The sequence below is a fragment of the Aedes aegypti genome, chromosome 1, assembly GCF_002204515.2.
Source record: "Aedes aegypti strain LVP_AGWG chromosome 1, AaegL5.0 Primary Assembly, whole genome shotgun sequence".
NCBI classification, from domain to species: Eukaryota; Metazoa; Arthropoda; class Insecta; order Diptera; family Culicidae; genus Aedes; species Aedes aegypti.
In genome coordinates, this window is record NC_035107.1 from 245,951,227 (window position 1) to 245,965,886 (window position 14,660).

Genomic DNA, 14,660 nt, shown 5'->3' on the forward strand with positions numbered 1-14,660 from the left:
CAGTCGTTCCAACTAACGGATCGGATTCGCTAGATGGAAGGCAGTCGTGTTCCAACCAGCGAATCCCCGCTGTAGTATGCAAAGTGTGTGCAAGCCTATGCGAATGTTCGTGAGTTCAAATGTCACTAAGCTCTACACTCAGAAACACGAGTAGTCACAGAATGACTAAATTTTAGTAATTTATGACTATTTTCTATCTGCCTCTCTTTCATTCTGCAAGGAATTTTATTACTATTTGTCAATTCGCCTGGGTTGAAGCATCGCTAAGCTTCAACCCAGGCGAAATGACATTTAGTGTAGAAATTCACAGCAGAATGAAAGAGAGGCAGATAGAAAATAGTCATTAATGCATAAACTTTAGCAGTTCTGTGACTATTTTTATTTCTGAGTGTATATAGATGAAGAATTTGATGCCTACACAGTGCAGAATGACTGTTGTACTTTCGCCATAGATTGTTTGAATAGTTTTTTTTTCGTAAGATGTCAGAAAAATAGAACTAATTGATACAATTAACAAGGCTTATTTGTTCGACGGAATTTGTGTGGTGTCACACAGCACGAGCATTAGGTACCTATTCTCGTCACATTTTAAAAGATAATCAATTAACCATAGCACTTTGATGTATGAGAAAACGTTTGCTTGATCCAAAAACATTCTCATTTTCAGTATTATTTGATTTCGTGGTCTATTATAAGGGCCTTCAAAGTCCAATCCTTATTACGGGGCTCGTAAAACAGGACGAAAATAGAACATATATTCCCAATCAGATTCAATCAATATTTCGAAAGACCCTCTTCCGTGCTTCTTTGATCCGAGTTCAAAATCAGTTCACAGTTTCACACCTTGATATGTACTGAATCGGTGGCCAACTTTCAAGCGTTTTACTCCAAACCACTCGACTGAAAAGTTTCTCATTTTCTAAAAATTAAACTGCGAAACACAATATACCCTCCTGCCTAGTGGCCAAAATGGTGTCAAAACGAACGAAAAAAAAATCTAATTAAATCTTATCGTTTACTACAGCCGGTGCACTCTGACTCTGGCCCATTGACTGCGTTGCCGCCCCTTTCCAGGGCTGCCGTTACTGTTGTCACCCTTGAACGGTTCACAACTATTTCCTGTTTTCGGCGTTGTGGTGTGGTGTTCTTGTCCAACAACGGTGTCGTCCTGCAGGTATTACGAAAAAGAACCGAAAACTCATTAGGTTTGCTGGAAGCGAGCTCTCGCCGGCCCTCACCGCTCTTCCAAAGTACGGCCATCGAAAACCGAGCACCTTTGTCCCCAGGAACGAACACCAAAGATTACATCATCAGTTCCATTTTGGTCCGTTTAGTTAGACCATGGGCAAACAGGCGTAACGCTGACGAAATTTCCGTGGACGATCGTTTCAAACCTCACAACTAGAGGCACGCGAATCGTTTTTCTTCGTGTTTGACGTTCCACACTAGCACCTCCTGCAGGTCTTGTTGCAAAAATAAAACGAATTTCGTGCATTGTTAAGTCTGTTTGCCTGTGGCTAAACCTTACACCTTTTGTACCGGGTTGTGGTTTCAAGCTTGAACGTGTTTTCATGGCTATCTCTATAAGGGCTACGGAGCCGATTCCAGGTTCGTGAGAACTAAGGGAAATGAGTTACTTTTGTTTTAAAACAAGTTGATTTAGGCTTAACATAACCTCTACCTTTAGGCGTATATAACTCTTGACATCTGTCAAACTGCTTGCATCTCTGAAATGAATCCCATGTCAATCTTTTGGATGGAACAAATTATGTATTAAGTCTGTTTGATTAAAATTTGAATCCACCTTCTACATCCGCCTTGTACCTGCCAATGTTACCGTCATTCTAGTGGGATTCGCTTCACAACGAACAGGATAAGCAGAAACCCATCGTCTTGGCCATTTTCTCACTTAACTGGACCGTGTGTCCGTTGTGATGGGGGTCTACCTCCGGGCGCAAGAGGTAAATTATTTTAATTTACTCACCGAAGCGTATCACACATTATTTAATTTTATCTCGAAGCTGTTGCCCAAATTGTTCTCGATTGAAATCTCCCCCTGTTTGATGACGGAAAGCTTTTACACCTTATTGTTTCTCCCCATCCACAGGCGCCAATGCCCGATTCCAGTGCCAAGAGGAAGGATTTGCAGCGGACCCGAACGACTGTGGCGCCTTCTACCGGTGCGTGCAGGAAGGTGACAAACTGACCCCATACAAATTCCGCTGTGGACCTGGATCCGTGTTCTCCGAAGTTGAAAACACTTGCGTTCATCCGAGCGACTCCGGACGGCCGGAATGCGGCGGCTTCAACAACGAACTTGACGGTCCCATGGCCGGAGAATCGTCCAATATGCACGAGAACGCTATGAACAGTCCCGAGGAACCGCAGCAGCAGGAGCAGCAACAGCAGGAATCTCAGCAACCCGAATGGCAGCAGCCGGAGTCGCAGCAACCTGAATCGCAGCAACCCGAACCGCAGCAACCGGAATCGCAGCAACCCGCGGAACCAGAGCAGACCTCGAACTCCGACAATGATAATGACATCAACTCGGGAAGCAATGGCAACGGCGACGACTCTGAAACGCCTTCCGGAGAACATCCAGCAGCCATGGAGGACAGTTCACCGTGTAGCGATGATGGATTCATCGGAGATCCGGATGACTGCCAGATGTTCTACCGTTGCGTTTCGAACGGCCAGGGCGGTTTCACCAAGTATCCCTTCCGCTGCGGAGACGGAACGGTCTGGGATGAACGAATCAACTCGTGCAACCACGCAACAGCCGTCGAACGATGCGGACGGCAGACGGCTAACGACTACATGGAAAGCTACAACCAATCGAGCGCTTCCCAGGAGCAGAACATGAATGCGATGAGCAGCTCTCAGACTTCGAACGGAGTGCAAACCAACATGACGTCTGCGTCGAGCAGCAGCAACAGCAACATGAGCAACTATCAAAACATGACAACCGTCACCGATAACGGTCAGAGTTCTTCTTCTTCCTCTAGCAGTTCGAGCTCCAGCTCGAGCAGTAGCAGCAGCAGTTCGAGCAGTACGACAAGCTCGACGTCGAGCGGTGGAGGTAATAACCAGTGGAATCAGGGTTCTAGCAGCGGTGGTAACAATCAATGGTCCAATCAGCAACAGTCGTCCAACAACAATAATAATAACAACCAATGGAATAATAATCAGAACAATCAATGGAGCAATCAAAATGGGCAGGGCAATCAGAACGGTCAGTGGAGCAATAGCAATCAGAATAATCAGAACAACCAGTGGAGTAATCAGAACAATCAGAATAGTCAGAGCAATCAATGGAGTAATCAGAACAATCAGAACAATCAATGGAGTAATAGTAATCAGAACAATCAGAATAATCAGAACAATCAATGGAGTAATCAGAATAACCAGAACAACCAAAACAATCAGTGGAATAATAATAATAACCAAAACAACCAAAACGGCCAATGGAATAACAATAATCAGAACAATCAATGGAATAACAATAACATTCAGAATAATCAGAACAATCAAAACAATAATCAGAATAATCAATGGAATAATAATAATAACAATCAGAATAATCAGAACAATCAATGGAATAACAACAATCAAAATCAGAACAATCAATGGAGCAATAACAATCAAGGAAGTCAAAGCAGTCAAAATAATCAGTGGAGTAGTAGCAATCAGAACAGTCAGAATAACCAATGGAATAACAACAATCAAAACAGCCAGAGCAATCAAAACAATCAATGGAGTAGCAACAACCAAAACAATCAAAATAGTCAGAACAATCAGTGGAATCAGAATAATCAGAACAACCAGAATCAATGGAATAATAATAATAACCAGAATAACCAAAACAATCAGAATCAATGGAATAATAATAATAATAATAATAATCAGAACAATCAAAATCAATGGAGTAATAATAATCAGAACAATCAAAACAATCAGAATCAGAACAATCAGTGGAACAACAACAACCAAAATAATCAGAATAATCAATGGAATCAGAACAATCAGAACCAGAATAACCAGAACAATAATCAAAACAGTCAAAGCAGCCAATCGAGCAATAGCAGTAGCAGTAGTAGCAGCAGCAGCAGCAGCAGCAGCAGTAGCAGTAGTAGCAGCAGCAGTAGTCAAAGCAGCCAGAGCAGTCAAAGTAATCAAAACAACAGCAATCAGAACAATCAATCGAACAACAACAGTCAGAGCAGCCAATCGAGCGGTAATAATCAGAGTAGCCAGAGCAACCAATCTAGCAGTGGTAATCAGAGCAACAATCAGAGCAGCCAGTCGAACGGTAGCAATCAGAGTAATCAGAATAATCAGTCGAGCAACAACCAGAACAATCAGAGTAGTCAGTCGAGCAATCAAAGCAATCAGTCAAGCAACAATCAGAGTAGTCAGTCGAGCGGTAGCAATCAAAGTAATCAGAATAATCAGTCGAGCAACAACCAGAACAATCAAAGCAATCAGTCTAGTAGTAGTAATCAGGGTAGCCAGAGTAGTCAATCGAGCAGCAATAATCAGAGTAATCAGAATGCTAGTAATCAAAACAATCAATCGAGCAGCAGTAATCAGAGTAATCAATCCAATAGCAACAACCAGAGCAACAGCAATCAATCGAATAGTAGCAATCAGAGTAATCAGAATAATCAAACGAGCAGTAATCAGAACAGCCAAAGCAATCAATCGAGTAGTAACAATCAGAATAATCAATCCAGCAATAACCAGAATAACCATGAGAATCAATCAAGCAGCAGTAGTAATCAAAACTCGCAGAGTAACAGCTCCCAACAACAAGGAAGTCAATCTAGCAATAACAATAGTCAAAGCTCCAGTAATTCACAATCGAATAATAATAATGAGATAAACAACCAACAATCTAATAACAACAATGAACAAACAAGTAATCAACAATCAAGTGGCAACAATCAACAGTCAAACAACAACAATCAACAAACTAATAATAACAATCAATCCAATAATAATAATCAAACACCAACAACCACACAAGTTACTACAACGCAAACCACTGAAAGTTCCACAACTACACAAATGCCAATTACACAAACACCAACAACACAAGCACCCACAACTCAAGCACCAACGACACAAACACCCACAACTCAAGCATCTACAACACAAGCACCCACAACTCAAGCATCTACCACACAAGCACCTTCAACACAAGCACCAACAACACAAGCACCCACAACTCAAGCATCTACCACACAAGCACCAACGACATCTGAGGCAGCTACAGCAGAAGCTTCAGAAACACAAGCGCCAACAACTGAAGCTCTATCAACACAAAACACTACCACACAAGCACCATCGACACAAGTTTCATCTACTGAAACTACCACTACACAAGCTTCGTCCTCAGAAGCACAAACCACACAAGCACCATCCACAGAAGCACAAACTACACAAGCACCATCAACACAAGCACCTAGCACTCAAGTTCCATCTACTGAAGCTCCAACCACTCAAGCTCCATCCACAGAAGTTTCATCAACAATGGCACCAGGAGCACCGGAAGCAACAGACGCTTCATCGACACAAGACACAACCACACAAGCACCCACCACAGAAACACAAACCACACAAGCACAATCATCAGAAGCACCCGCAACGGAAGCACCAACCACACAATCACAATCCACCACAACACAGGAGGCTCCGACAACAGTAGCGCCAGCAAGCGCTACAGAGCCTTCGACCACCACCACCATTACACAAAGCACAACAACGACCACACAATCCACCATGATGGTCACACAAGCCGTCACTACTGCTTCAGCAACTTCGACTGAAACTGTCACTATGTCTCCCACAGCAACAACCGAAGAGAGCACCAATCCAGATCTCAACGAAGTTCAGACTGCGTCAAGCACGACTGCTGCCCCCACCACCACTACTACTACTACGGCTTCGTCCAGTTCGCAGACAACTGCCGCACCGGCTTCTTCTTCGTCTTCAGGCAGCTCCTCTGCCTGTACCGGCGATGGCTTCATGGGTGATCCAAACGACTGCCAAAAGTTCTACCGTTGCGTCGATAACGGAAAGGGTGGTTACACCAAGTACGACTTCAAGTGCAGCGATAACACGGTTTGGGACGACAGCATCCAGAACTGCAACCATGCGTGGGCTGTGCAGGACTCGAAGTGCGGTCAAGCAATGTCTCAGGGCTCGGGAAGTGGTGGACCTCAGGGATCTGGTGATAACAATCAAGGCCCAAGTGGTCCGAGCAACAATAACCAAGGTCCGAGTGGTCCGAGCAACAACAATCAAGGCCCAAGTGGTCCGAGCAACAATAACCAAGGTCCGAGCAACAATAATCAAGGCCCGAATGGTCCCAATAACAATAATCAAGGTCCCAATGGTCCCAACAACAATAATCAAGGTCCAAATGGTCCCAGTGGTCCGAATGGTCCTAGTGGTCCAAACGGTCCCAATGGTCCGAACGGTCCTAATGGCCCAGATGGTCCCAACAATAACAACCAAGGTCCCAACGGTCCGAGTAATAACAATCAAGGTCCAAGTGGACCAAACGGTCCTGATGGTCCAAGTGGACCAAACGGTCCTGATGGTCCAAGTGGTCCCAACGGTCCTAATGGTGCCAATGGACCGAACGGTCCTGATGGCCCAAGTGGTCCCAATGGTCCAGATGGTCCCAACAATAACAACCAAGGTCCTACTGGTCCCAACAACAATAACCAAGGTCCAAACGGTCCCAACAACAATAATCAAGGTCCAAACGGTCCCAATGGACCTAATGGCCCGGACGGGCCCAGCGGTCCAAATGGCCCCAGCGGTCCAAATGGTCCCAGCGGTCCAAATGGTCCCAACGGTCCAGATGGCCCCAGTGGTCCAAACGGCCCCAACGGTGAAGGACAAGGCCCAGATAATGCAGCTCAAGGACAAGGAGGATCAAACAACGGACCAGAAGCATCGAACCAACAATCAAACCAGACGCAGTCAACTCTTCCACCCTGTCAGCAACCTTCCACGACCAGTGCACCAGCCGTACCGGCCGGATCTAACGGAGTCTGTGAGCGGGAAGGCTTCATGGAACATGAATCCAACTGCAAGAAATTCTACCGCTGTGTGGACAACGGAAATGGTGGTTTCACTCGGTACGAGTTCAACTGCGGAGCTGGTACTGTTTGGGACAATGATATTCTAGCATGTAATCATCCGGATTCAGTGAACTCCAAGTGCGGAAATGGTAATGGAGGCCGCCCCGAAGGAGGAAGCCCGTCAGGACCAGGCAACACTTATCTACCGCCAGAGCCATCGAGCACCACTGAAGCTATGTCAACTTCTTCCGAAATGGTCACTGAAGGTCAAACCACCGCTAGCGGAGTAGATAGCACCAGCGAAGCACAGGAAATGAGCACGGAGGGAACAACAGCGGGTCAAGAATCGACAACTGCCGCTGGTCAGGAAACGACAACTGCCGCAGGTCAGGAAACTACAGAAGCTCCAAAGGAAGAAACCACTGCTGCCGGACAGGAAGCTACTACCGCTGCTCCCACCGAACAAACTACCTCTGCAGCCAGTCAGGAAACAACCACGTCTGCTAGTCAGGAATCTACAGCTGCGATGATGCAAGAATCTACCACAGGACAACCAGCTGAAAGCACTACCCAATCTGGAGAAACAACAACTACAGAAACATCCGAGCAAACCACTGAAACCCAACCAGCTACCACTCTTTCGCCGGAAGGATGCAACTCCGAAGGATTCATGCCACACGACAAGGATTGCAAGAAATTCTACCGATGCGTTGACAATGGAAAGGGTGGCTACAACAAATACGAATTCACCTGCGCTGAAGGAACCGCTTGGGATCAAAGCATCCAAGCATGTAACTACGAATACGAGGTACCGAACTGTGGAGCCGACAGTCCACCAGAGCCTTCTCCGGAACCAGACTCTCAGAGCACTCAGTCCCCTCCAGATTCTGAAAATCAGATGACAACCACCACAGCCGCGGCCGAAAGTACTACTCAAGCTCAAGAATCAACTACTGCGGCAGCTGGACAGGAAACAACAACATCTGCATCTGAAATGACCACCCAAGCGCCAACTGAAACTACTACATCGGCTCAAGAGACAACGACAGCTCCTGCTCAGGAGACTACAACTTCTGCCGCGCAGGAGACAACGACAGCTGCTGCTCAGGAAACTACCACTTCAGCCACACAGGAAACAACGACAACTGCTGCTCAGGAAACTACCACTTCAGCTGCTCAAGAGACAACGACAGCTGCCGCTCAGGAAACTACAACTTCCGCTGCTCAAGAAACAACAACGGCTGCCTCCCAAGAAACAACGACGGCTGCCGCTCAAGAGACAACAACATCAGCCGCTCAAGAAACCACCGCTGCATCTGAAGAAACCACAACAGCAAGTCAAACTACGTCAGCTGAAACAATGACCACGACTAGCGCACCCGAAGAAACAACAGCCGCGGAAACTCAATCCACAACCGGTGGATCAGCGGAAAGCACCACCACTTCCGAAGAAAAACAGGAAACGACCACTCAATCCAGTGAAACTACCACCACAGCGCAGGAAATGACTACCAGTCAACCATCCAGCGGAGAGTGCACTTCGGAAGGATTCATGGGTGATCCAAATGACTGCAAGAAGTTCTACCGATGCGTAGACAATGGAAAGGGTGGCTACACTAAGTACGACTTTACTTGCGGCGATGGAACGGCTTGGGATCAGAATCTACAGACTTGCAACCACGCAAATGTGGTTGAGATGTGCGGCGGTCAATCGACAGGTAACAACAATCAAGAATCCTCAACCACAACTGCTTCTACTACCACTGATTCATCATCATCATCTAACACTACCTCTTCTGCACCATCTTCTACTACTTCCTCAAGCACCACTCCCACTAACACTCCCTCTTCCACAAGCATGACTTCCTCTTCCCCTAGCATGACAACTTCCTCTCCCAGCATGACATCTTCATCCACCGCCGCCGAGTCTAACGCTTCTACCACAAGCATGCCAACATCTGCAACTACTCCAACCCCGGTTAACTGTACCGAGGCAGGCTTTTTCCCGAACCCAGATGATTGTACCAAGTTCTACCGGTGCGTCGATTGGGACGGAATGGGTGAAAACTTTTCCGTGTTCCACTTCGATTGCCCGGAAGGTACAATTTGGGATCCCAGTGTAAATACGTGCAACCATGCGGACAGTGTCTCGCCTCCGAGAGATTGCTCCCCTCGAATGACAACGTCATCTGAGTCGCCTGCAACTACAGAATCCATGTCCATGACAAGCACAGAACCTACAACATCCTCTGTTACAGGCGAGCCAAGTGCTACCACAACGAATGCTCCAGACATGGAAACGACCACCGCTGGCCAGGAAAGTACCACGCAAGCAGGCCAGGAAACAACGACGCAAGGCCAGGAAACCACTACTTCGGGAAGTGGTGAAAGTACCACGATGGCTGGTCAGGAAACCACTATGCAACCGGAACAAGAAACCACCACTCAAGAATCTCAGATGACTACTACGGGTGAGCAAATGACTACCCAGGAGTCTACAGAAGCTACAACACAAGCCGCATCTGAAACAACCACTCAGGCCGCCACAGAAACTACTACTCAAGCTGCCGCTGAAACTACTACACAAGCTGCCGCTGAAACTACCACTCAGCCAGCTGCGGAAACGACTACGCAGCCAGCTGCTGAAACCACCACGCAAGCTGCTGCTGAAACAACAGCCGAAACGACCGAAGCTGCTCAAGAAACCACCACCCAAGCTGCCACCGAACCAGCTGAAGAAACAACAGCACAGCCCACAGAAGCAACCACTCAATCAGCTCAGGAAACTACGACTGCAGCTATGACAACCGAATCTCAAACTGAATCGGCTACTGAGTCAGCTGCAATGGAAACCACCACCCAAGGCACCCAGAAGCCACCACCGTCCGGATCTGGAGACTGCCCTCCAGTTGAAGAAGGTCAAGCCCGGTTTGTCTGCCCAACTGGATTCCGTAGACATCCTCAGGACTGCAACATGTTCTACCAGTGTACGCAGAAGCCCAACAGCATGGACTACAGTATAGTAGTGTTCAGCTGCCCGAACTCAACCGTCTACCACGAAGAAGGAATTCAGTGCAACGAACCTGCCGAAGGAGATGAACAATGTCAGGCGCCTAGCATGCGATTCCTGCGCAGCGCTATGGCTCCTCAAGTTCAAGTCGTAAGATTCTTGAATCGCACATATTTTCATTTGACTTATCACTAACCAATGCTTCCAATGTCCGTTTCAGATGCAATTGCGATCAACGAAGCCACTCTGTCCAGCAGAGGGTCACTTCGCGCTGGATGACCAGAAGTGCAGCTCGACGTTCGTACGCTGCATGGCCGGCGAAGGACGAAGCGATGGCAACCTGCAGCCCAGCATGTACCGCTGCCCGAAGGGTTACATCTACTGGAGCGTGAGCCGACGCTGCGAACGGGTAGCCAAGGTACCCGAGTGTCAGAATGCCCGGATGCTGGAACGGTCCGAGCTGCCAGTCGAATGGATCAACATCGGCAACCGACGTAGAAGTTTGTTCTGAGCTGTTGAGCATGCCGAGCGAAACGATTAGTCAACGACCTTTCAGACGACAACGAGACGAGACGCACCCTCTAGTTCGATAAGCTAGCCTTAGGGATTTTAGATGTAATTTACTATAGCCTGTTACTATACACTGCTGCCACCAACAGGACTGATATGTAGTAACGACATTCCGTGGATCAACAGCTCAGAATCAAGGAAACTATGAGTATTCCGCAAGACACGAACTCAGTACAAGATAAGAAGAGAGACACAAGTGACATGTGCGACATCTATCTAGTTCTAGTCAGAAAGATGTCATAATTTTAGTGTAACGCCACTCGAAAGCCATATTTGCATGATCCCAGACAATTCCGGAACGAAAAAAAGTGAGTTAATAAGTCAATCTAACCCCATTATATAGGTATTTATTCTGAATGTAAATATCTGCTTGTAGAAGCAAAATAGCCAGAAATAAGTTTTTAGCATTCAAATTTCAATGCTCAAGAGCGCAAAAACCCATATTATTCGCATCCAGTTCGCGGTACGAAGAAGTGATCGACCCAGAAAGACTGTTCCGCAATGTTGAGCTGTACCTCAAACATACATCTACTGTATACCGAGGCGGCCAAAATCTTTTCTTGCAAACGAGCCTCTCTTGCTCTGAATGACGTCGAGCAGAAGAGAGTTGAAAATGATTGTTTCCGAGAAAGATGCCGCTGAACATGGGGCGGAACAGAACGAACTTTGTTCATGAACTATTTACGAATGATGTGCTAGTTTCGAAACCCGTACACTAGTGTTTAAGACAATAAGGTTAAATAAATGTAATTTATTGTAAAAAAATCCGGCCCTGTTATTTATTGAGAAACACAAAGTAAGAACGACACAAACCATAAAGCCCCAAACACAATGTGAACGGCAGCACGGTACAACGGCAAGACGGCAAGCCCATATTGATCTACATCATACTTGTCAAGTCCAGGTTGAATCTGATTTAGTCGACATTGATCAAAACATTGACATGTCATTCAAATCGGTGTTGCCGTTTTTTGTGTTTCACCCTTAAGAATGCTAAAAAGCTGGCTGTTTTCACTCATCCATAATGTTCATCTGTTTCAATTGAAAATTAAACTTTGAAAAGAATCAACTCTGCTGGAGATCAATAGTTTGTGATAGTAATTTTACGAAGCAGTGACTATAATGGATCAGAACAATCGGTAAAGACTACAGCGACAGAATTGGACTAGCGATTGGAAACTCGGTACGTGAAACTACAGATCTCTCAACTTCATCGGCAGTACACACATAGGATAAGTGTACCAGTTATGGCCATGGTGGTTCCCTATTTGGTCATATGCACAATTTCGATAACTTTAACATTTTTTATCTCTTCGAATGTTTCAACATCAAGTTAAATAGTATATCTAACTGCTGAAATACACAAAACCTTTTGAAATGTAGAATTCTCGCATACTCTGAGATAACGCCCTAAAAGCCATTGGTAACCACGAGCGTGGCTCTTTGTTTCTGAGCAAATGAAATAATAAGCATCCAAACCAACATAACGGCAGGTAGATATTGATCCTTTCTTCCCCATAGCGTTATTAAATAACATGAAAATCCATTCAAATGCTCAGTAACAACGAGCTACACACATGGTTACCAATGGCTTTTAGGGCGAGATCAGAAGTTATGCGAGAATTATTCAAATTAACACGTATGGCGAAATAGGGAACCACTATGGCCATACCTGGTACACCTACCCTACTCTTCGATGTACTAAAGGTCTTTGGTTGTGGAATTGTAGCGCTGCGGTATGTGTGTTGAACAGGAGTAATTTTGCGAAGAGGTAACCATACCAATTCAGAGCTACGGCAACACACGTGAGCTGGGAACATCTTTTATAGTGGTGGGCAATATTCTTATTCTTTTATAGTGATGGGCGATGATTCTTCAACTTTATCATAATCAACGTGCATAGCCCACATTAGTCATGTGCACCGCCGCGCCACGCCGCCGCCGCCGATCAATTTTATGTCACGCCGACGCCGAATGAGGTATCGGCGGCGCGCCATACGCCGATCTGCACTACTCCGCCAATATTGTATTTTCACGCCGATAAATAATTCAGTTGGTAAAATTTAACACTTTTACTTAAAAAATGCTCTACAAAATAGGTCTATATTGTTCAAGGAATTTCCATAAGGATTCTTATACAAATTCATAAAGGAAGTTATTAAAGAATTCCTCTCTGTAATTCAGGAATTTTTCTATCAACTCTATCTTTAAACCTTCCAGAGATTCTTCAGGGATTTATCCCGGAATACCCACGCGGCTTTCACCTTGAACTAAAGCGACCATATATGTCCCGCGAAACGCGGGACACCCTGTCAGATCTCGTTCCCAATTAAACATTATTCGTATTGGATGTGTATTCTACAAACATTTTAGGTCTAAATCATGATCTAACTGCTCAGTTTAGTCAAACAATTAGATTTGACGCAGTAATATCATGTTGAAAATTGCGTTGTCCCGCGAAACGCGGGACGTCTGGTCACCTTACCTTGAACTCTTTCAGTATTTCCTGCACGAATTCATTTCGATATTACTTCTGAATGCCTATTAGACCAGAAATTACTCTTACAATGCTTATAGTGATTCCTCTGGTAATGGCTATTGATGAAAAACAATTGAAATGACTTTAGCAGTTCCTCCAAGACACTTCCTAGGATCTTGATAGAAGTTCCATCATATATTCCTCAACGAGTTGTAGCAAGTCTATGTCCAGAAACTATTGTCATTTTTTATACGGGTATCTGTAGTAATTCTTCAAAGTATTCTCTCATAAAATACTTTGGAGATTCTCCCTGCAGTCTTTTTTGAAATCAATGGTGGTGTAAAAATCCTGCAAAATTTTCTATAAACCTTTAAAACCCTTCTCGAATTTTTTCATATGTTTCTACAGGAGTTTTTTTTATCTAAAGATTGCTTTGAACAGGGTGTCTTTCTATCCGGGAAATCCGGGAAGAGTGGGTAAACCAGAGAATTTCAGCCTGGGAAATATACGGTAAATACCCGGGAGTTTTGAGGACACACCGGGAAAATATGTAAGTTCAAACATAAGAATACCGAAATTTAAGAATTTGTTTTGATTTGATGATGATATTAAAAAAAGACACCGACACGTTAATGCTTCCAGTGGACAATATGCCCTTTGAAGGAAGCACCACACTAGACAACGGACTAGCATGCAACGCCCAGAGGCACAGACGGAAAACGTTCCTGACGAAAAGTTTTCCGGACTGAAGCGGGAGTCGAACCCACACTCTTTGGATCGATGTGGCTAAATGCTTGGTAACACTAACCGCACGGATACGAGAATGGATTTTTTTCTGTGTATACAAAAAATCCGTATTTACAGCTCTTTCAAATATTCCCAACAAATAAGAGTGGATTCATGACATCTCTTGAGCAGATGGATTGATGGATTGCTTGGAAGATTCTTGGATTTATGTTTCAAAATTTGGATCTAACAAAAATTTCGCCAGAACAAGAATGTCCTCAAAAACCAGCGATAGACATTTCCTGTCTATCGCATAATTCCGAAGCCATTCTTAGGGGGCAAAGGCTTGGCCAATATTTTTTGTCATTTTGTGGAAAATTATTATTCAAATTAAGATTTAACATATACACAGAGCAGAAATGTGTTCATATAATTTCAAAATCTCCCAGAACATTATTTGAATTCAAGGAGTTGGACGGTGTTTTAGATATTTCAACAAATCCTTATATATGTTTGTACAAAACTGTCAAACCGTTTTGAATTCACAGTGTTTTATAAATTTATTTAAAAAAATGGATCATAAATGTTAATGATCAAACTTTCCAAATTTGACCACTTCAAATCAAAAAACCAAAATTTCAATCTGCAGGATCATTTTGTCATTTGTATTTTATATATTTTGGTCATCCAGGACACTTGTTTTTTATAGGAAATTTATTTGAAAATCTTGTTTGTGTGTTTTTTAAACTTAACTAGAGATTTGTTTAAGCGCAACTCTAAG

General features: G+C 44.6%; 1 protein-coding gene across 5 annotated transcripts in view; it reads left to right on the forward strand.

Annotated features, from left to right (window-relative positions):
* LOC110674054 (flocculation protein FLO11) overlaps positions 1 to 11,439 on the forward strand; it is a 438,803-nt gene extending 427,364 nt beyond the window's left edge. The window contains exons 4-7 of one of the 5 annotated variants that reach the window (XM_021837398.1): positions 2,108 to 3,079; positions 5,852 to 8,812; positions 9,353 to 10,254; positions 10,325 to 11,047. In XM_021837398.1, coding sequence (XP_021693090.1) covers positions 2,108 to 3,079; positions 5,852 to 8,812; positions 9,353 to 10,254; positions 10,325 to 10,615 — 5,126 coding nt within the window. In that variant the 3' untranslated portion in view covers positions 10,616 to 11,047. Of the gene's footprint in view, positions 1 to 2,107; positions 10,255 to 10,324 lie in introns of all 5 variants that reach the window. The other 4 variants (XM_021837397.1, XM_021837395.1, XM_021837396.1 and 1 more) reach the window with 4 other exon arrangements.
* Positions 11,440 to 14,660: the final 3,221 nt, after the last annotated feature.